This window comes from Aphis gossypii, chromosome 1, assembly GCF_020184175.1.
Source record: "Aphis gossypii isolate Hap1 chromosome 1, ASM2018417v2, whole genome shotgun sequence".
NCBI lineage: Eukaryota > Metazoa > Arthropoda > Insecta > Hemiptera > Aphididae > Aphis > Aphis gossypii.
In genome coordinates, this window is record NC_065530.1 from 18,978,950 (window position 1) to 19,001,909 (window position 22,960).

Here is a 22,960-nt window from a genome sequence, read left to right on the forward strand (position 1 = left end):
GAAACATAACATTTTATTTTTTCTTACCAAGATGATGATTATCATTTTATTACTATGGGTATTTATCAGTGGTGAATTCTCCTGGCATGCTCAGCATGCGCCACGTACTAAAAAATATAAACATAATTAGTAAAAATACAAAATTATTTTATCAATAATACATTATATATTTCTAACATCATAATGTATGACAAAAATTCATTGCATGCGATATCTGTGGCGCAAGCTGTACAATGCTTGATATCACTATGAAATATCAGTTATTCTAAGATTCGCTTCACTATCAGCCACAGTATTAACTACCCTAGTTATGCTCATAATGTTGCACTTCGTTAATGATTAATATAATTTACATATACAAATGTATAAAATGTATATTAATTTAGTTAATTTTTATTTATTTATAAATAAATACAAATTTGTATAATGTATACATGTATTTATTATAAATTAAATAGAATTATAATACGTTATACTCATTATAGTAAATTAGCATGCCCATACTCAAGTATCATTATTCGCCACTGGTATTTAGTAATTACATTTCAGGACTAGTAGCACTGTATATTATCAAACTATTAATTTCATTTTTTATATCTGATCTTCATGTATTGTTTGAGGTATAATAATTCTGTACAGGTCAATAATATATTAAATTTAAGTTAGGGATCCTCTCACAACTGCAGTTCCCAACCGGGGGGGGGGATTTAGAATCTTCTCAGGGGGAATATAATGATGATGGAATTACAAAAATAATTATGTTATTTTACAATGTATACAATTTATATAACTATATTAATCTTCAGATTATTATGCATCATTAACAATTATATATTATAACGATTGAGTTGATAGACTTTTTAATACAAAAGATACAAAATTTGATTCACACGACCTACAGTTATTTGTTTGCCTCTGATAACGAATTCTAGAATCCAAATAGAGCAGGTGTTGAAATGTTATTTCTAGATGTGACTTCGAATTTACAGTTTACACGTCAGTCAAGTCACACTTTTAATACCATAGTTTTGTGTATTTTATATTAATAATTTTTTCTATACTTTATATTATTTCTTCATAAGTTGATTTATAATACATTTTTAAAATTATGAAAATAATAATAAAAGTAAGATGTTATATATTGTATGATTTATTTGTACGCCTTACAATAAAATATTTGCCTAAACTAGCTTAAGGGGGGGGGGGTGAGATTTTAGTAAATTTACAAGAGAGGTGTAGAATGAAAAAGGTTGGGAACCACTGCCTTACAGCTTTTATTAGAATTAAACATAAAATTAAATGTTCTTAACATCTTCATTACATATATTGTATTATCTGCAAAATGTATTAAGAATTATCAAATTTTAATTCAATTGACTGATGAAAAAACCATATTAATTTAAAAATAGTGTTAAATATTTCAGATATCATCCAATATTTTAATAATTTAGTTTTTATTAATTACTAAATCTAAATGGCAAAAGGAAAGTTACTAAAAGTTGGCGATTTATTTTTTCTGTATTTATTTAAAGTATTAAACATAATTTTTAATTTAAGTATGCTATATAAATCTGAGGTTAAAAGGATATCTAGAGATCAAAATTAAGTTTTATCTAGAACTTGTATAAAAAAATGTCACTTGATATTTAATTTTTTAACATTTAGACATATCAATTTAGGTACAAAAAAGTAAAAATATATAAAATAACTCTCTAGTTAAGGACTAATTTTGAGAGATTATGTTCTTACCTCTCATCTCATTGTTGGTACCTATGTACATTTTAAGTATGATTTAAAATGTAATTTATTTAAAAATTAAAAATCTGGAATTCTTAGTTTAAATTTATATTCACCATGATCAAAATAACTAGGAATGATCACATAAAAACTATAGTTTTATAGTACATAATCAGGGAAAGTCTTCTATAGAAAATAATGTTAACTGCATGTTATTAAAACCAGGAAACTCAATGGATTTGAGACGCACCTAACATCAACATTATAAATGTACCAGTGCTACATGATCATACCTAATTATTTCTATCATGATATTAACTAAATAAACATCTCAAAACAATATTTAAAAACTAATAATTGTATTATAAACAAAAAACATAATACATAAATTATTTTATTTTTGATACACATATATATATTTAAGTTATGAATTTTTAGACTTCCTCTTTTGCTTCTTTTTTATCATCTGGTTTTTCATCTGGTTTTTTAATAAATTCATGGAACATCACATCGCCAGTCATAAGTCCTTCTTCAACTTTGATCAACTAAAACAGTTTAAAAATATTGTTAATTTTGACCAACCATGATTCAAAAAGAAAAAACCTTGTTCCTTTATGATTTTACCTGTAATGTTAGTCTTGGTCCAAGCTCACTCAATCGTATGGAAGACTGAGTTCCTACTATGTTGCCCCGACTCACCAATTTTTGTGGAACAACAACATTAGAACTTGTAGATTCTTCAAACTCACTATCAGACAGTAGTTCTGGTCTACAAAATATAAAGTTTGTTATTTTAGAAAATAAATTAATAGAATTCAGACACATATCAAGACATAATGTATTGAATATTTACTTTAACAAGAATTCATCAATGTCGTCAAAATTTGATAAATCTGGTACTTTACTCTGAACAATTTTTTTTACTCCTTTAGATAAGCCAACTGGAACGGTTTTAATAGCATAATGTCTAAATTCAATCAATTTTGTTTCAGTGTTGTAGTTCATTAAAACACATCTTTTAATATCATTCAAATTTACCTAGTTTAATAAGTCAATAAAATTAATATTTAACATTTAGTTTTAAAATTTAATGCTATAATATGATTAGTATTGTTCTTACTTTTGTGACATTAATAGTTGGGAACATATTTTGGAACATAGTGGCCATTAGGTTGATATGCAGTCCTTCACCAGTAAAATTATTCATAACAATTAAGGGGGCATGACTGAACAATTTTGGATTTACCATTTGTTTGCGCAAAGACGACACAACATCTTTGCTTAAAGCATAATTTTGTAGTTTAAATGTCATTGTTGGACCTTGAGGTAATCTAGCAACACGAAAATTAACCCCGGTATCTGAGCTTGTGAATACGCACAAATGTGAAACATGCATTGGGCCTGCCAAAGCAACAAAATCCTTAATTGTGTTTTTTTTGTAAACCTATTAAAAAGAAAAAAGTTAAACAGTGAATTATATTCAAGAGTATAAAATATTTTTACTTAAAATTAATAACTAAATTTCAAAATTACTTGTAATGAAGCAGCAGTGAATGGTTCCATAACTTTTCGAAAATCTTTGACCAACTGCAATAGACTTTTACCTATTTGTCCTCGGTGGATAACAAATGAATGTGGAGCTCTTTTCAATTCTTCAGGTTCTTCATATACAGTTTTCTTCAATTTCTTCAACCGTTTCTGTTTTTGTCAAATAAATGATAAATAAATAAATGGATCATTAATTAAATGTGTGAAACATTAAATATAAAACTTAACATTTAAACATTATAATAACTTTTTAATACATAAAGTAACTATTTAATTGTCATTAAATTAAAAAAATAACACACATTTGAAACTATATTACAGTAAGTTGATACCTAATTTATCCTAACATCCAATTATTTTTCAGACGCTAAACAAATCATACATAACTGAAAATAATGAATTACTTACATTTTTCTTTACGGTAGATTTACGTTTGGAACCCATAATGTTAAATTGTTTTGTTAAATTGTTTTATACAAAAAATATTCTAATTAAAATTAGAAGACTGTTGTGTTCAATATTAAATTCGCGTATTTTATCACGACACAGTTGAATCAAAACAGTAAACACGTGTTTTGATGCAGAAACATCGACGACTAAGATAATCCATCCGGGTATTGATAAGAGGTCCGACCATATATTTATTATGTAAGTCATAGCGCATGTGTGGGGACTTAATTTTTAAATAAATATTCTGTAAAATTATGATAAAATGTATTTTGATTTTTGTTGTATTTGCCACGCAAGAAAAAGTCATGGACATTTTCAATATAAACTTTAAAGTAATCCTTTGTCAAAATTATTTTATTGTTAAAAATTTTTAATTTGTAAAAGCAGCTAAAAAATGAAAATTTCATAAAAGATTTTCCATAAGTTTTTTTTATAATAATTATAAAAGAAGTTGAGCGATGGTCAATTAAAAATTGTTTTTCTAAAAATTAAATTTTTATGAAATCAAAAATTCACTCGTAAAATAACTATTTACTATCAAATCAGAAATTGTAATAATATAATTTCAGATTTTTGTTATAGGTAATTAAAAATTGCTAGTCGTAGTAATTTGAAACACATAAATACACCAGTTTGAATGGGAATTTTCTGTACATTTTGTGCAGTGGCGTAAGTTACGCCGCGTAACTGAGAGTCCGCAGACCCTGCGTTGCAAGGAGGCTCACGGTAATTTGGGGCCTTTGATTATAGGACTATATTTGGTATAACAATATATAAAGGGCCCATTTGTAACTTTTTTTAATTTTTGTGTGGGGGGACCCAAATTTTTTTGTTATGCCACTGATTTTGTAGTTCCTACCTATTCTGATCATTAAAATATAAACCACATTTTTCATAAATCTCCTAGACTGACTGAAATCATCTCAAAATTTCAAAATCTCAGTACCTAGTTTCCAAAAACGCCTTAAAATATCTATCCAGGAAAAATTTTAAGGAAAAATATGAAGTTTTACTCAAATCCTGTATTCTATTACCTATATTGAATTTGTTATAACAATAGATTTTTGAAATTTACATCAATCTTTTATAATACCTACCTATTTCTTATACATGATAGGTACCTTACCTATAATTTTTAATATTTTGACTTATTGAGCTATTTAAAGAAATTTAAAATTTTCATTGTTTAAGATTCTGAACGAAATGATGAATGTAAGTATGTAATGATTTTACAATGAAATTCTTTTTTTGTGTCTGTGTACAACATATAACTTGTCAAAATAATGCTTTAATTTCAAACTTTGGGGTTGGTTTCCGATGGCAAAGTGAATATCCTTGGACCTTGGTGCATTATAAAGGTCAAAAGTAAACATTTTCCAACAGTTTTTAAACAAATCGGTTTTTTTTATATGGTTGTAACTTAAAAACTAATCACTGTAATACTTGAAATTTTCACCAAATATTTATATAAGTGTTTTCTTTGCACTGCTAAATTTTACTGGATTTTTTCGAGTTATATAGGCAGCTGACATTTTCGATTTTCGAAACGTGGATAAAAAAATTTTGGCTGCCCAAAAAAACTAGAAAATTTAATACAAGATTACTTATGAGTTGTTCTTTTTGTAATTAAAAAAAAAATAAATAAAAAATCGTTAATTACAATTTTTTATAAGCGTTTATAGTTCAAATTTTTACGAAATAAGTCAAAATCGTAAAAAATTTCAAGTTATTTTGTAGTTGAAAAATCATAAAAATGTAGTTTATATCTAAGCCAATCCTAAAAAAATTCAATAGTAAATTTTTCATAAGTTTTCCTTCAAATAGCTATAGAGAAACCCGAAACATCATTATAGGAAAAATTTGAAGTGCGTTTAAATTTAAAATTTTTGTGAAATTGCGTAACGATATCGATTCATCTTCAAACGAATTTAAATATTTGTTATAATACAAAAAGTATAAGTCATAGATACTTGAAAATTTCACCACTTATTTAGATTGGCATTTTCTTTACACGATTTAATTTTCAAAATATTAAAAAATTATAAGAATACATAGGCACAATTTTTTTTTATTGTCATATGAAGTTCAAATGTTGACAAAAAATAGTTAAAATCATGAATATTTACAAATTAGGTATTTTGTAAAAGTAGCTAAGAGTTGTAAATTTAATAAAAGATTTTCCATAAGTTTAGCTTACACTAATTATAGAAGAACTTAAATTATGGTGTATTCAGGCCATTAAAACATAAGCCACTTTTTCACTAATACTGGAAATTATATCCTAGGACTTAGGCAGACAAATCGTCTCCATTCAGAATAGTTTTCCATATACAATGATACCTCTTGTTGGGATTAAATTTAGTACATCAATAATAGTGACCTACTATACAACAGAGCATTACTCATTTAACTACTACTCAAATTCATAATTTTTGTTTTTTGGAGTAGCAAGTTAGTAATAAAAGGTAAAATGGTAGTTCTTAGAAGAAGAAGTTAATTTTAAAAACATAAAATAGAATTAATGTAGGTAAATGTAAAAAAATATAAAAATTAGCAATTTAATTAAAAAAAAATTAATACAATAAAAAAAATATATTATTTACATTCCTAATTTAATCTCTCAAAAATAATTAAAATAACTAGGTATGAAATAAAAATAAAATTATAGTAATCAACAGATTTAAATAATTTTAAAACAAATAATACAAAAATTTCAGTATAAAAACATTATAAGCATAGACAATCACGAAAAACTCATTAATTAATTTATTGATTTGCTTTAATTTTAGCCAATAACTGTTCACATGTTATCTTAGCATCTCCTAGTAACATATTGGTATTTGGCTTGTAAAATATTGGATTTTCAACAGCTGCGTATCCAAAACCCAAGGATCGCTTCATAACAATAACCTAAATTAGAATAAAATGTATTATTAAATTCGTTAGTACCTACTAAATACCAATCAATTTTTCATTATCTTTTAATTTCACCTGATTTGCATTCCAAACTTTTAACACTGGCATTCCAGCAATAACAGAATTTGGATCATCTTCAGCACCTGAATTAACTATATCATTAGCACCAACCACTAACACTAAATCAGTTTTATTAAAATCATCATTGATTTCATCCATTTCTAACATATCTTCATAAGGGATTCCAGCTTCTGCCAACAAAACATTTAACTGACCTGGCATGCGACCTGAGATAAATATTATTATTATTCAATAATAGGTATACAATTTTTATGGTGAGTACTGAATAAAAACTATCATCTGATAAAGCAAAAAAACAAACAAATTACCTGCAACAGGGTGAATGCCAAAACGAACAGTTTTTCCACTTTTCTTTAAAATCGAAACCATTTCAGCCAGTGGATATTGTGCCTTAGCAACACATAAACCATAACCTATGAAAATATTTAATTATAATTATTTTATAAAAAAAAGTTTGAATGAATTAATTAAAAGTTGATAATTAACTAGTATGGGTGTCATTGTTTTAAATTTAAAAAAATTAGTAATACTAATAGGCTAATAATATTTTAAAAACGATTATGGTTAGATTTTATATTTTATAAAAAAAAAATGCAAATTTTTAAATTCATAAAACTAAAACTTTCTTATTTTTATTTATAATCTATTATATGGTATAAGTGATTGAATATACAAAAATATAGTACATTCCAGTGACATGGTGAACCTTTATAGATTATGATAAAAAAACATATATTTCAGTACCTACCCACTCTTTATCCCTTAAATATAATATACATATATAATTATTATTTAACTGTATATATTTTAATTTTATGATATTGATTAAAAATTATATATCCAACCATACCACCCCCCAAAAACTTTCTACCAAGTATCTAGCCATGTTTTAAGTCATAAAACACCGTTCACCATACCATTGGTACATTCTGTTACATTCTGTTATTATAAAAGATAGAATACTTCAATAAAATTAGGAGCTATGTTGAAAAACATCAAAATATTAAATAATAATACAAGTTAAGTAAGAAATATCAATCAAACATTTTTTTTTTTTTTATCTCACCTGGTGTGATTATAATATTTTTTGAATTTATCATGAGATCAGCTACCTGGTCAACACTTGTTTCTGTGTGTGTTCCAGCTATTTCTGCTTGTTTACTGGACTTAACGGGTTTATTACCAAAACCACCAAGTATAACACTAGTCAAAGAACGATTCATTGCCTTAAAATAAATAATTAAATATATTTTTATTTTAATCAGTCTTTAAGTATACAATAATTGTATAATTTAAGCTCCAAAACTACTATGTAAAATAACTTATTCCTAACCTTACACATGATGTAAGACAATATAGCACCAGAGGATCCAATCAGAGCCCCTACAATTGTCATCAAGTTATTATTTAACATAAACCCTTCAGCACATAATGCCCATCCTGAATAACTATTTAATACTGTAATCACGACCGGCATATCAGCACCTAAAACATATATTATTCAGTTAATCCAATTATTCATATAATTATACAATAAATATAAATTTAACTTATTAATGTTATTCAATTTATTTTTATACCTATTGTTATTAATTTATTATACTCCAAATTTCACCTAATAAATTTAATACTCTGTATTAAATGTAATAAGTATTTTATTTTATTTTATTATACCACAAAGTTCAGAACTTCTTAAATTTTTTTTGTACTTCTCTTTTAATTTGATGAGATAAAATGTATAAGGTTTCTTGATAATATTATAAAAAAAAAAATTAATGTACAAATAAAATAGTTACCTCCGATAGATGAGGTTAGTGACAATCCTAAAGCTGCCGAAAAAGCAGTAGCAGATGACAATGATGCCAAGCCTCCAAACATTGATGGGTCATAGAAAAAATATGCCATAGAAGCCAAGTTTCCGGCAAAAAGGCCCATATTTATTGTGTGTCTTCCTGGAAGCAATAATGGTTTTGAAGCCAAAATTCCTTGTAGTTTTCCATAAGCAATTAACGATCCACTAAATGTAATTCCACCAATTGACGAGCCTAAGAATAATGATGTCTTTATAACAGTTGCAGTTGGGTCAGTTGCAAATAATGGGAAATCATGCATGAATGTTGCTAAACAAGTAAACACTGCAGCTAAACCAACAAGACTAAAAATAAAAATTATATTAAATCATGAAAATTTATTTTGTCATAGTAGTATACCTATGGAATCCCGCCACAAGTTGAGGCAAATCAGTAATTTGTATTCGCTTTGCTACAATTGAACCAATTGCACCTCCAAGGCCAGTACACACTATCATTTGAGCCAAAACTTCTGTGGATGGTGCAATATAGCCAAGTGTTGAGGCAATCCCACCACTGACTCCAATCTGTAATTAATATGAATGAAAAGTTCACAAGATGTATTATTGTTAAAACAATATATTTTAAAATACTGACTATTCCTAAATTATTTCCAAAGCGAGCTGTTTTTTGTGAACTCAAAGAAGCAATTGCACCAATACAACATAAAGATGATCCTAATGCTGCAAAATTATGTATTTCTGGTAAGCTATTCATTATGCCCCATGTATAACCACAAAAGAATACCGAAGCCGGTATAAAATATAATGCATTGTATTCTGGTGGGTCACTTGGCCTAAATATAATGATAAATTTTTTTGTTATTAAGTATAATTAAAAAATGAGAAAGCATAAAACTTTACCAGCATAAAAATTAGTATACCTTTTGAACATTTGTAACATACGTTGAGTCACTACAAATCCACCAAATACATTAACGAACGATAAAAGTGCGGCTGTTGCAGCTAATCCCTGAAAATGATTATAGTTATTTTTAATCAGTTTTAAATACTAATACTATGTAGGATAGTTATTACCTGCACCGCGTCTGTAGGATAATATGTTCCACCCATTAATAATAAACCCCCAACCGCTGTTATTCCCGATATGGCATTAGTTACAGACATTAATGGTGAATGCAATGCAGGAGTTACATCTGAATAATATTTATGATACATTTTTTTTTTAATACTTCATGATTATAAAAAAAACATTTAACAAGGTAAATAATAACATTTGACACTTACCCCAAACTGTATAATAACCAGCAATACTAGCTAATGAAAATGTAGATGCCATGATAGAGAAATTATGATTAGGAGATATAGCTCCAAATGCTAATAAGCTTCCAAGACCGGTGCTAACTGCCAACGAATCTTTCAAATGTTTTTGGAGATGATCAACAGGGATAATTTCAACTTGTTTTGAAACCACTTTACTCTCTTTTAGTATTTCAAGTTGTGGAGGTGGTGGTGGTGGCCATAATAATACTCCTGATTTTAAAACAATGCTTCCCCTTATAACTTCATCTTCTAAATTTATCCAAAAGTGTTTATCACTGCCTATGGTTAGTAAAAATTTTGATATATTATTCGAATACAAAGAAGAACTCTGTGATGGTAGTTTAGATGGCAAGTCAGTTATCCCAATATGCACAACATCATTATAAGTGTAAATTTCGCCAACACGAGTTGTTTCAATATTCCCGCCTGCTTCGGCAGCTAAGTCAACTACAACACTTCCAGGTTTCATGTTTTTAATGTGCTCCTAAAAGTCATCTACATTTAAGAATATTTCACAACAATTTTAATATGTCAATATATTAAGGATAAAGTAAATACTTTTAAAATCAACTTGGGTGCCGGTTTTCCTGGAATTAATGCAGTTGAAATAACAATATCTACATCTTTTAGTTGTCTAGAAAATAATTCCATTTCTTCTTCAATAAATTCTTTGGACATCTCTTTGCTGTAACCCCCCGAAGTTGAACCTTCTTCCTAAAAAAAAAAAAAAAATTACTTGATTTGAAAACGGAAGTAAATTACCAATCACACTTTTTAGTTATTTTTCAAAGATTGCATACACTACATACCTGAATAGAAACTGTCAAAAATTGTGCTCCTAAGGATTCAACTTGTTCCTTGACAGCAGACCGTGTATCAAATGCTCTAACAATGGCTCCCATATTTTTAGCTTGTGCAATAGCGGCTAGACCAGCTACACCTCCACCAATCACAAATACTTTAGCTGGCGGTAATTTCCCAGCCGCAGTTATTTGTCCTAAAATATAATTGTATTTTTATAAAACAATATGCTCAAATATTTATGGAATATTAACATATAATAATTTTGAACCGGCTAAAAATCTTGGGTAGTGATTTGCAGCTTCGATGACAGCTCTGTAACCAGCCACGTTTGACATAGAACTTAGTACATCAAAAACTTGAGCTCTGGATATTCTAGGCATACAATCCATTGCTAAAAAGTGAATTCACATTATAAAATAAATAGCACATTTTATAACAATCATCAGATACGTAAAATATAAGAAGGAAACCGTCTTTAAAAATTAAACAGGGAAATGTCTTTAGTATTTTGTAAATAATTAATTCAATATTATCGAAAATGCTTATTTTTAAATTTATAGGAGTTATTATCAGAAAAATATAATATTTTAAATGTATAAGTAGGAAAATGTTTTATTTTATATTTAAGTATTAATTTTTTTTTAAAAGAATCGCTGTTTTTAGTAAATTGTTAAACAGATATTTTATTTTGAAAATATTGATACCTACCTATATATTATCAAAATCTAAATTCGAACTATTCACAATAGACTGAGTAGTTTAAATTTCATGGAACCGAGCTCAAAATTCGATTTATAGAGATTTTGATTTATCGAGTTTGAATTATTGAGTAAAAAATAATTCAAATTAATGAGAGTTGAAAATATTATTAAATATTTATTATTTATTATTCAATTTACTTTACATTAAATGTAAAATTTTATTATTTATTGTTAGTACGCATAAATCATTTCATTAAAACAATTTTTAACAATTTCCGATGGTTTGTCTATGGTCTGTGCACTAACATTTTTCCATGCATCATTTCATTAGCAATGAATATCGAAATGTTAAATTATCCACAAATAAAAAACATGCAGTCCAAATCCAAAACTGTTCGTACAACTCCCTATCGATACATAGTTTTAATTTTTGTTATTTTTCTCTCTAATCCAGCAGTCGGGAGATAAAAATTGTAATAATAATAATAGATTCTACCTCTCCAATAAATCAATCCCTATACCTATAATTAATAATAATATAATTCTCTAATGTTTGTGGTCGAACTTCACCGAAACGGTTCGCCCGATTTTTATGAATTTTTTTTTTTTTATTTATTTGGTGGGTATGAGAATAAGACGTAAAGTATTTTCACCCTCCTACTTCCACCCCAGGAAGGTGCTTAAGGGATTTTGAGATTTACGACGGAACTTTTTGCTTATAAATGGTTACTATTGATTTTTAATAATAATTAGTTGTAATAATTAAAGTGGTAAATGTGTCAATACATCATAAGTCAGGTTGTTATATATACCAACTATATAAAATATCACAAGATGCACATTATTGTATCTAATCATCATAGTAAAAAAAAAATTGATATAACTTTAAAACTTAAGGGTTAAAAATTATAAACTTATGTACACGATGTATGGTGGATTGCCTACCTGGCTACCTAATAATATATACTGCTCGCATAATAAAAGTCTCATGAGCAACGTCAAGCGACTCACTGACTGATAAACGTAGAACCTGAACAATGATAGATCGAGGTTTGCAATTTACAGGGTACATTAATAGTTCATACCACAAATTTAATATGCAATAAGAAAACATTTTACAAAATTCATATTTTAAAATGGTGCTTGCACAAGTTTTTTGAGATTCAAATTGGTCAATGAAAATGTTTAAGTTTTAAACATCATTAAACTGAATAAATTTTAAATAACAAATTAAACAAAATTTGAATCATATTATAGAGTTGGAATTTCGATTTATCGATCGAAATACAAGTGGTGTTTTATTCGAATTATAGAAGTTTTCTAAGGCAATCTCTCAAGAATAATTCGATTTGTGGAGTTCTTAAAATTATTCTATTAATGTAGTAGTTTTTAATAACTTTGTGTAATAATAATAATAATAATAATAATAATAATATATCCGAGATAATAAATTTAAAAGATATGGGGCTGTCTTGTTGAATATTATAAATAGTAATTAAATTGATATAAATACATTTGATTATTTTTTTAAAAATGGTCTGAATATAAAAATAAATAGAAATAGATTAAAAATATTATATCAATCCTTATAGTAAATAATATATTTAAATAACTGAAATTAAACTACTGATTTGAATTTTGATTTAGATTTTAGATTTTAGATAGAAATTTTATTTTAAGAAAAATGAGAAGATTGCTTCAATATTTACAATAAAATAGGTTGATTTTTCAATCAGAAAAAATGTAGGATATGCTCCATAACTCGTGAGACACTTACTAAATATTACAACAAAATCGAAGTATTTAAAAATATGGTCTTTATACATATAATTTTCAAAATCAGAATTTGAACAAGTTCTTTATTATATAAAAAAAAATTGGGTGAGCATGCTTGATGAATGTCTAATCCTTTAATGTATCAACATAAGTAGTTTGGACTATTTAATAATTTTGCAATTTTTTATAGGTAGGTATACATGTATATAACATGTACCTACATGTTATATATTTATAATATAATATTAAACTCGGATATTACTTAGATACTTTATACGTTATTATACAGATTTAGTAAATTATATATGTGATTGTAGTATTATATTGACATTTAGTATAGTTTACACCCCTCATATAAAATAAAAAAATGTATTTAAATTATGCAAGTGACTATCATTACTATTTGATATAAGAACAATATAACTTACCAAAAACATTCATTTTTTTTGTTGCCAATGATTTAATTAAATCATGATTTTTTGCTGGATACAAATATGATATCAACGTGGAACCGTTTTTAAACAGAGGCACTTCGTTCGTAATAGGATATCTGACTTTAAGTATAACATCTGAAAATTTTAACAAATTGTTTAAAATGTATGATCTTAAAAATCAATTTAAATATTACTACGATATTTTTATAAAACTGTTAGAATCTATAGAATTATTGAATTACCTATCACTCTATTTATATAATTATGTACAGCTGCAGTACAATCTCATAAAATTCATAATATACTATTATACAGTATTACAATGTAGTTGCTGATAAATTAAATTATTCCAATACTAGATAGTCGTATACTCGTGGAGCGGTATTTGTACTCCATATAATTACACATATGAGTATACGACATACAATATTTATATATGTATTAATAAGTGTTATAGTTAGTAGTAAAAATCCGACGTTAAAAATGTCTGTAGAATAAAAATAAATTGTTTTATAATATAATACATAAATTAAATTTTTATTTTAAAAACAATTTACTATGTGAATTTAGATAAACTCTTTAGTTTTTATTGAAAACCCATTTTATTACCTACAACTTTAATCCTAACATCAATTGTTTTTGTGATACAAAACAATGACGAAGTTTCCATAATAATAAGATTATAATTGATGATAAATACACAATAAATAAACGCAAATAATACACAACAGATAAAAGGGATATACGTCATTAAATTATATTGCGTAGGTACCTAAATTTCCACGATGTAAATAATAATAATACATAATAACATTATATATATATGTACTACAACGTCTACAACATATTATCAAGTGCTGATTAATAATTTTAATTAATTCCAATACTAAAGAAATAAAGTTATCATAACACAGTAAATAGATATCGTACTCGCTAGGTGATCGCTTACATAATATAAAAGAAAACCCTTGAACCCAAACTTCTTTAAAAAAACATTTTAAAAAAAGTTTTATACTTTTAGTTATTACGAGTATAGCTAAAGGATAAAGTAAATCGAACTAAATAAAATAAAATCACTGATAATTAAACAAAATCACTGATAAATTAAACACTTGCCGATTCATTATAGGTAATATAAGTTTGTATAGATTTTGAATAACAAAATAATAGAAATGATTCTTAAATGATGTGCTTTAATGGGTTTACAATACGCCGTTTTTAAATATAAAACATAAATTATATGACCAAATTCTAATCCCAATAAAGAGCTTAATATTTTTGGTTATATACGGCTTAAAAAATGTTGACAAAAAAATATATTAGAATTTTCAATAAAAACCAAAGATCAAAATAATAATAAATTTATATTAATAATAGTTATTAACTTATAACAATTATAATTTATACTAAAAAACTATTAACTCCGACTTTTAACTACCTATAATAATGATTTGAATAATAAATTACCTTTTGCCTTTTACATATAAATAAAATAATATTATAATAATTTATGTAGGTATATTATAAGATAATATCAAACACATTTTTTATTAAGGTCAACGTATGAATGTCAAATCATAAAACAAATTATTTATAATTAAAAATGAATTTTGTATTTACAAAATGTATAGCATAAGTATAATAATATATATAAATGATCAAATTCAATAGAAGTATGTGTATTGTATAAATAATGGTAAATTGCTAAATGTTAATACCTATAGTAAGTACATTTCTATATTAAAGAACATAAGTATACCTACATTAAACTGTAGACTCCAATAATTTTATAATACTTATTAAATTATAAGTATTTAAATTTAGTAAGTACAGTGACAGGGGCGTGCTCACGGGGGGATGAGGGTGTCATATCCCCCCCGATGAACTTTTTTTTATGCATTTATACATTTTATGTTTATGACAATCAACAAAACAAAATACAGTTCACTCCCTCATCCCCCTCATTGGAAAAATCTGAGTACGCCCCTGTACAGTGATATGGGGATTCTTCGACGTTCATTATCAAGTTCAAGTCTTTATAGCTAGTATAAGTAATAGGTAATAAATATTCCTCCATCCAACCTCTAAAAATTAGAGTCTAAAATCTAAATGTACCTGTTCTGATATATAATATCTTGTAATCTAACACATAAGTAGTATAGTAAAAGTAATTTAGACAATATAATATCCGCAAAATATGAAATTATGATAAAAATTAAAAAATAAACACGTATCTCAAAGATGTGATTTAAAACTATTTACAGCTTACCCGAATCGAACGCATTTTCTCTCGAAACGATCTCAGCTCCAGCGATTTCATAATCTTGATCTCTGAACTTGGCCTCGGCACCCGCATCCCGTTCGACTTTTACGTTCCAGCCAAGTTTCGTCAAGAGTTCTACGGAACTCGGCACCAGGGCCACCCTAGAAATCAATCAAAAACATGACGAAAACGGTCGTTGAACCGTTGAGGAGTCCTCATGTGACGAGTTGGGTGACTATGCACGTGTTGTATATGTATATTTAGTTTACCTCTTCTCCCCGGACCAAGTCTCCTTCGGCACGCCCACTCCAAGTTGACCGTAGGGAACTCTCGACTCTGCGGTCGTGGAACCGGACTCGCGTCCGGCAGCGGCAACGGCAATGCGGGAACGTCGACGCGACGCCGCTCCAGCTACTAACCGAAACATGCCGCGAAAATGACGGATAGTCCAACGATTGTCCAATATATATCAATAAAGGCGTCTACAGTTGAGATGCGACAAACAAATAATATTAAAATATAAACCCAATGCTGTAGTAATGTAGTTTATTAGTAGTCATAGCATAGGTACATACACGAGTACGCTAGAGTCGGCGGCCGACGAGTAAGTTTTTCCTCTTCCGTAGACTATTGCCGTAGATTCGTTACTCCCGACGAAACCGTACGAGTGTTGCGCGCGTGGACGCGGTGCGCGCGCACATATTATATTATATTATACGAAATAATATCTATTATTATTTTTTGATGTCCAAATAACGAAAACGAAAACGACTACGATAAATGAATATAATTATATTATTATTATATATACACGAAGCATCGGTGTTTTATAACACGGATATTATTATATACGAAAATAAGTCGTGAACCTGCGTGATACACAGTCGGACGAGACACGCACCCACGTGAGTGCATACTGCATTTTTATACACGGCGACAAAATAACTTAATATTATGCTATGCCGAATACATATTGTATACATTCCGTCAAGAGCGCCGTGCAGAGTACGAGCTCCTCCTATTCGTGATGCAATAACAATAATAATATTATAAATTCACTCATTATATCGTATCTACAAGTGAATAAACTCGTTAAAATCATAACAATAGTTCACAGCCAACCAACCGGGCTTGTTGCTTACTATACATTTTGAAAAACGTTTAATTTTTTTTCTTCAAAATTTTCGATTTTGGCCATTTCGACCATTTCATTGACATAGGTCTATATTAAAGCGTTTGACGAATAAGCTCCCGAAACAAAATGTTGGCATCGGGACATCGGAGAGTTATAACTTATAATATGATACACCAAGATTTTCGGAGGTAGTAGGGTAGGTACGTGATGTTAATTTACTCCTATTAACCAAGTTTTAAAGATACTATCCATTTACCAATGCCCGATAGGTTATGCATATACGAGATTTTAGAAAAGTATTTTGTTGCGTTTCTACTTTATATTATGGTTTATGATATTAAAATTATCTTTTAAAATGTATTATATAAATAATATATGTATGAGATATGATCAAATAAATTAATGTACCTATAATAGCCCTTATATACATTGCAATGTATATAATTTTATTTATTTAACTTCTGTCTTACACTTTTACTAAACCTAATACTGTGTACACTAAAAATATAATAATACAAGATTAACAAGTATTATAAAAACTATACTTAAATTTTAGATTTAAATCCTATTTGCAAAATCTTGACTGCACCATACTGAGGATTACCATTTGCCATAAACGAGTTGAAAGTTTGTGGATAGACGATAGTATTGGTGTAAAATATAAAATGTCATGTTTCATCGGGAACTTCCTACTCATATCACTGCCCCCCATCCATCAATATTTTTTTGTAAGCTGAAAGTTAATGATTCTAATACAAAAAATAAGAATGAAAAATAATAGAAACATTATAAATTATTAAAAAAAAAAAAAATTAATTATTTAAATTATTAAATAAAATATAGTACACACATTATCATTATAATATGTCTCATCAAATAAAATAGGTACTTTAAATTGATTTTTTTTTTTTAATTTCTACTAAATCCGTTTCCTCATCTTACGTCATGAATACGCAACGTATAATAATAAAATTATTGAACGCCATGTTTTTATATAATAAATAGTCAATTTTTCCAAATTTTTGTCCTCTATGACTTATTTATTGTCACGGCAAATGCAAATCTTACTGTGAATTTAATCTTACCAATACGAAAGAAATGTTTGAATTTCCACTTGCATGAAGTATTATGTGTGAGAATGAACAATATCACCCTTCTTATATCCTGTCAAAGTCTTACTATAACTTATATAGTCTTGTCAAATTTAATCACTACTAATTCTGAATTCATCACATGTTGGTTTGTTATAAAAATGTACGGTTATTGGTCAGTTTATTGAATATTGTACAATGTATATTGTTTATATAATAATTCAAAAAACTCCTCCATCACTCATCAGTATTATTTTTTTATACTTTATACAAATTCTTAAATTGAATTGGAAATGATAGATTTTGATTTAATAATAGTTATATAATCCGTGAGTAATAAAAAAATGAACACATAATATGGTTGTCATTATTACCGTGGTAATTATTTCATGAAATTATTTTTCAAAAATTATTAAGTTTGTGTAATTGAAAAAATACTATATAGCGTTTATGTTAAAAGAATTATTTTGTATACTATAAAATAATGTAAAATTTTTCGATGGAATAATATTACATATAATATAATATAGGTATCATTAATATATTTTGCGCTTTCAGAATTAATATTTTTTACGCATAAACAAACATTAAAGTTTTATTATAAGTATATGAGCTGAATTAACATTATTACATTAATTCTTTTGTTGGAAGGTTGATAAATTATATTAATCTTTTTAGTTTTTAATTTGAATTGTGGATTAGTGTGTAAATAATATTAGTTTTCAATATAGAATAATATCTTAAGCCACATATTGTTATTTGTTATGTCTTATGTAATCATTTTGTAGAATCAATATACTAAAGCAAATAGCAATAGTTAATAGACACTTGTCTGAGTTGTCACTTGTATAATATTAACATTTAATACGCATTAATATACGTAACTAGTTTAGTACTATACCGCACTGCATTTAAATGCAAGTCCACTAAAATTTAATAGAACAAACGATAGCTACTAAATAATATTATTTAAGTGCTTAGATATTTTTTACATTACCATCAGACAACAGCATTACTGCATTAGTAATCTATACTTCATATCAAAATTTACAATTAAAGCATAGATTTCAACTTAAAATCCAGTTAAACACCTAATCAGATATTCATTAATATGTGCACTAAAAAGTTCAATTATACACCAAAAAATGAAAATATGCATTTAAAAATTATTAATAATAAAAAAACCACTTATTTCTATAACTTTAACAGATAATATAGACAATGTTTTAAAAATCTAATATTTTGTTAATGTATTTACAGCAATGATTAAGTAATTAGGTAGGTACCTTAATCCCTATGGCCTATACACTACTGGTAAATAATGTCGATAATTTTGTGTGATAAAATATTTTAATTAGGTGAAAAATTTAAAATTACGCTGCACAGAGTGTACAGAAAAATAGGTTGACTACATAGCTATATGATGTGCAATTTGATATAGTACACGTGTAAGCTTACAAAATGTTACTTTGTCAGGTATACCATTTACCTATGAAACATGTAACAAATTAAGTTTCTGGTTATCACGAATTCTATTGTATAGGCACCTATTTATCATTTATAAAGGTGTATTCAATGGACGCCTAACTTTTACGATCGTAAACATATTACAGAGCTCAAAAAAATACTTTCTGTAATATTATACATAAAATTTCTACTTCTATACATAAGGACCACCCTAATATATATTATATTATACCTATAGGCTATAATTCGCTATATTGTTAATATCTACTTAACCGTCCTACATTGATTAGATAAATTTATATTGCAACCCGGGTCAATTTCTATTATAACCAAGGCCGAATTTAGAGGAATGGAGGCCTTGGGGGCCGGGGCATCAAAGGAGGTTGAATTATTTTCAAAATAAAATAAACAATTTTTTAACCTTTCGACAGGACAGAGGGGTGACAGTGCATTTGTAATTTGAAAGATTTTTTTTCCGAAGTCACTATTGTATAAGATATCTTAATTCGTGGTTATAAGTAATTTATAAATGTAGCCCTGGTTATAGTTAATAATTTAATCATAAAATCTTACCTATAAAATATCAATTAATAAAACGCATATAAAAAATAATATAAAAATAGACCCAATCTCATAATTGCATTTGATAAAGTTAAAAACAAAGGAGGATACTTAAAAAGTTTAACTTTATCTAGTTCAATTGTATATTACATGTTTTAGTAAGTGGTATCTTTTTGGAGTATGTATTATGTATTACTCATTCCCTTTTCTTATTCAATAGTTAATGTAGTTATCCAAAATTTGAGATTTAAAGAATTTTTAAATATAGACCCTATTTTCAAGTTTTGATATTTTTTTGTATTTAAGAGGTAATTAATTTCAAAAAATTATCTAAGAAGTATAATAAATACTACATCCGATATTACATTTATTTTACACATATTTAAGCATTAAATATCTTTAAACTATTTTTAAGCACTAATAAATATTTTAATAAATGAAAAACTACTCGTAATAATTTTTAGTTAGGGACATTATAATTTTTTTTTAATTATTCACAAAATAATTAATAGTAAAAAAGGGGGTGTTCTCATTTGACAACTAGAAGTTTTTATCACCACACTCCTTGAGTATTTCCAATACCTATAAAAACTAATTCGTTGTTAGATAAAAAATGAAGGTGAACGCATGATTCGTGAATCACCCATTTGTTATGGTAAAAGTACAAATAATTTTTTTAGTTTAAAATTTCTGATTTTTACAAACTAACTAAACTGGTAAATGTTTATTAATTGTATAATATTTTTTCTGTTACTTATTAATAATCGTATGTATAATTACAATATAATACATTGATTTAAAAAATAAAAATAATTATTTAGTATATTAGTCACCTACTATACGTTATGTACTCGATCGAAGTGATAAAATTAATGCCCACACATTACTAGTTGTAATAGTCCGATGTTATGAGTTTTGGACAGAATACAGAAATTGTTACCATCTGTAGGGTACAAAAGTAGAAACACGTTCAACTTTTCATTTAAAATCAGAACACTTTATAGTTAATGCAAAGAATTTTTTCTTTTTTAGAATCAACAATAATTTCAAAATATGCAATTGATATTTCTCAAGCAATTTTTAAGTCTCATTGATTAGTAGACAGAGGATAATATAATAAGGCATGTGATGTTCGAAAAATGAACTTATTACACATCGTATCTCGAAGTCTTTACTACAATAATATGCATAATCAAAACACTAATAAATATACTTTCTTAGAATAATTATATTATATTGAGTGATTGAAACATCAAGCGGGGTATACACATAATTCGCCTTTAGCAAAAATGTACATAGAGAATTAATTGCCATCAAAAATATTTTCAGAATTTTTATGTGAATAGTGATTTGGAGTCTTAGAGATATAGTTTCGGATCAAATAATTTAAAAAATATTATAATGATTGGTATTATATGTATTAAACCTATATCAATATATTGTATTGAATATTAAGTTTGCCTTCACTCCCATTTTAGAAAAATATTACGCCCGTTCACTATTGTTAACTGTCTGGGGTGGGTAATAGGTATCTATTTGATCGAGACGATCGAGTAGAAAATACCATGATGTTCGAGTGAACAATAAATACATTATTATTATTTATTAATTAAAATTTAACATTTAACATTTTTACCATTGATTATTTAATCCATAATTTTAAGTATTAAATAACAAATAATTTGACGTCTGGCGTTAAGGTCTTCATAATATTCTAATACCAAATGATCAACTCCAAGTAGACAGTACTACACTACGACTGTAGTTCAAGAGCTCCACAATAGGGACTTTTTTATGTAATTTAATAGGGCTAGCCAATGTGGTTTATTACACCTATTTAAATTTAACTCGTCCAAGGCTTATCTCAATTTTACTCCTGCGCGAATGTTATTTGTCACTATCAATTATCGCGACTCCCCGAGTAACCTAACCTAACCCTAAGTATAATCGTACATTCTTATTAGAATTAAATTATTTTACATTTTTATAATGTAATATTTCTAAATTCGCATATTACTACGATTTACTTATAAATTATAAATCCGTTACACAACATTGATGATTGACATTCTATCTCACATATTTTAAAACAAACATACAAACAAATTAATATTAAGTATATATAACTATCCAATAAACATTAAAAATGACAGAAAAAATTGTTTTTGATATACCTACTTACTGACTGTACATGGGTACCTATTTGACTTTAAAATAAGAACTATATGATATAGGTAAAGTAATATTAAGGTATTTTACTATGTTCTATAATCCTATAACATAAACATTATTTATAAACATCTTTAAAAAGTTAGTATAGACTAACATTAATCATCTATATTCTATAATTTATAAGTAATAACTGTGTAAGATTAAGTTAGATATTAGTATACTCGTATTACAAACGATTAGACTATTATTCTAGTGAATAATAATAGTCATTATAAAATTATGTAATATTCAAGAATATATCGAGTTTAGGATCACTTCAAATTTTTCGATTTTTTATTTAACTGAAACCTATGTTTTAAAATATTTTTAAAACAATGATGTAATATACATACATAAAAGTCAATAGTTTTTAGTTGTCTTCAAAAAAATATTATACAGATAATTATTTTTCGTACAAGTTCATTTCAACAGTAATAATTCAAACTAAACTTGTGTTTTTTTTTTACTTTAAGCTCATTATAGGTTTTTGTATATTATATCTTTACTCTTGACTTAAAACTAATAATATCCTTGAGAATCATAAACAAATTTTGCGAACAATAAAATAAATATACTTCAATGACCTTAATAGACTTTTTAAAACAGGTTAACCGCTATGTGTACCATTTTTGGTAAATGGTGAACTTGCCTT

General features: G+C 26.8%; 3 protein-coding genes across 7 annotated transcripts in view; 1 reads left to right on the plus strand and 2 right to left on the minus strand.

Moving 5' to 3' along the window:
* Positions 1–22,960, plus strand: part of LOC114124288 (PXMP2/4 family protein 3) — a 225,254-nt gene that overhangs the window by 79,667 nt on the left and 122,627 nt on the right. The gene's annotated exons all lie outside the window — the stretch shown is intronic.
* Positions 2,080–3,910, minus strand: LOC114124296 (suppressor of SWI4 1 homolog). 3 transcript variants are annotated; one of them, XM_050210872.1, is made up of 7 exons: positions 3,694–3,910; positions 3,271–3,435; positions 2,858–3,181; positions 2,591–2,775; positions 2,469–2,506; positions 2,362–2,420; positions 2,080–2,282 (listed from the first exon to the last, which is right to left on the minus strand). In XM_050210872.1, exons 1-7 carry the CDS (start codon positions 3,727–3,729, stop codon positions 2,172–2,174), a joined length of 918 nt encoding a protein of 305 aa, XP_050066829.1. In that variant the 5' UTR covers positions 3,730–3,910; the 3' UTR covers positions 2,080–2,171. The 3 variants fall into 3 exon arrangements, with proteins under 3 accessions (XP_050066829.1, XP_050066828.1, XP_050066830.1); XM_050210871.1 differs by having other exon boundaries at positions 2,362–2,506; positions 3,694–3,890; XM_050210873.1 differs by having other exon boundaries at positions 2,362–2,506; positions 3,618–3,745.
* Positions 6,270–16,768, minus strand: LOC114124285 (NAD(P) transhydrogenase, mitochondrial-like). 3 transcript variants are annotated; one of them, XM_027987487.2, is made up of 18 exons: positions 16,419–16,768; positions 16,113–16,325; positions 15,850–16,004; positions 13,575–13,715; positions 10,938–11,060; positions 10,675–10,862; positions 10,424–10,579; positions 9,830–10,349; positions 9,620–9,738; positions 9,466–9,554; positions 9,180–9,378; positions 8,943–9,109; positions 8,529–8,887; positions 8,066–8,217; positions 7,799–7,958; positions 7,041–7,145; positions 6,727–6,938; positions 6,270–6,645 (listed from the first exon to the last, which is right to left on the minus strand). In XM_027987487.2, the coding sequence occupies exons 2-18, from the start codon at positions 16,268–16,270 to the stop codon at positions 6,502–6,504; spliced, it is 3,147 nt and encodes a 1,048-aa protein (XP_027843288.2). In that variant the 5' UTR covers positions 16,271–16,325; positions 16,419–16,768; the 3' UTR covers positions 6,270–6,501. The 3 variants fall into 3 exon arrangements, with proteins under 3 accessions (XP_027843288.2, XP_050066808.1, XP_050066809.1); XM_050210851.1 differs by having other exon boundaries at positions 16,113–16,768; XM_050210852.1 differs by lacking the exons at positions 15,850–16,004; positions 16,113–16,325; positions 16,419–16,768 and adding an exon at positions 13,823–13,959.

What these genes read in the sequence shown, in the direction of transcription:
- LOC114124296 (XM_050210871.1), bottom strand. Translation starts at nt 3,729, where the DNA reads ATGGGTTCCAAACGTAAATCTACCGTAAAGAAAAAT. An exon ending in TCACTGCTGCTTCATTACAA is followed by an intron (nt 3,182 to 3,270) that starts GTAATTTTGAAA and finishes TCTTTTTAATAG; the next exon opens with GTTTACAAAAAAAACACAAT. An exon ending in CAACTATTAATGTCACAAAA is followed by an intron (nt 2,776 to 2,857) that starts GTAAGAACAATA and finishes TTATTAAACTAG; the next exon opens with GTAAATTTGAATGATATTAA.
- LOC114124285 (XM_027987487.2), bottom strand. Translation starts at nt 16,270, where the DNA reads ATGTTTCGGTTAGTAGCTGGAGCGGCGTCGCGTCGACGTTCCCGCATT. An exon ending in TTTTGACAGTTTCTATTCAG is followed by an intron (nt 10,580 to 10,674) that starts GTATGTAGTGTA and finishes TTTTTTTTTTAG; the next exon opens with GAAGAAGGTTCAACTTCGGG. An exon ending in ATCCTACAGACGCGGTGCAG is followed by an intron (nt 9,555 to 9,619) that starts GTAATAACTATC and finishes AATCATTTTCAG; the next exon opens with GGATTAGCTGCAACAGCCGC.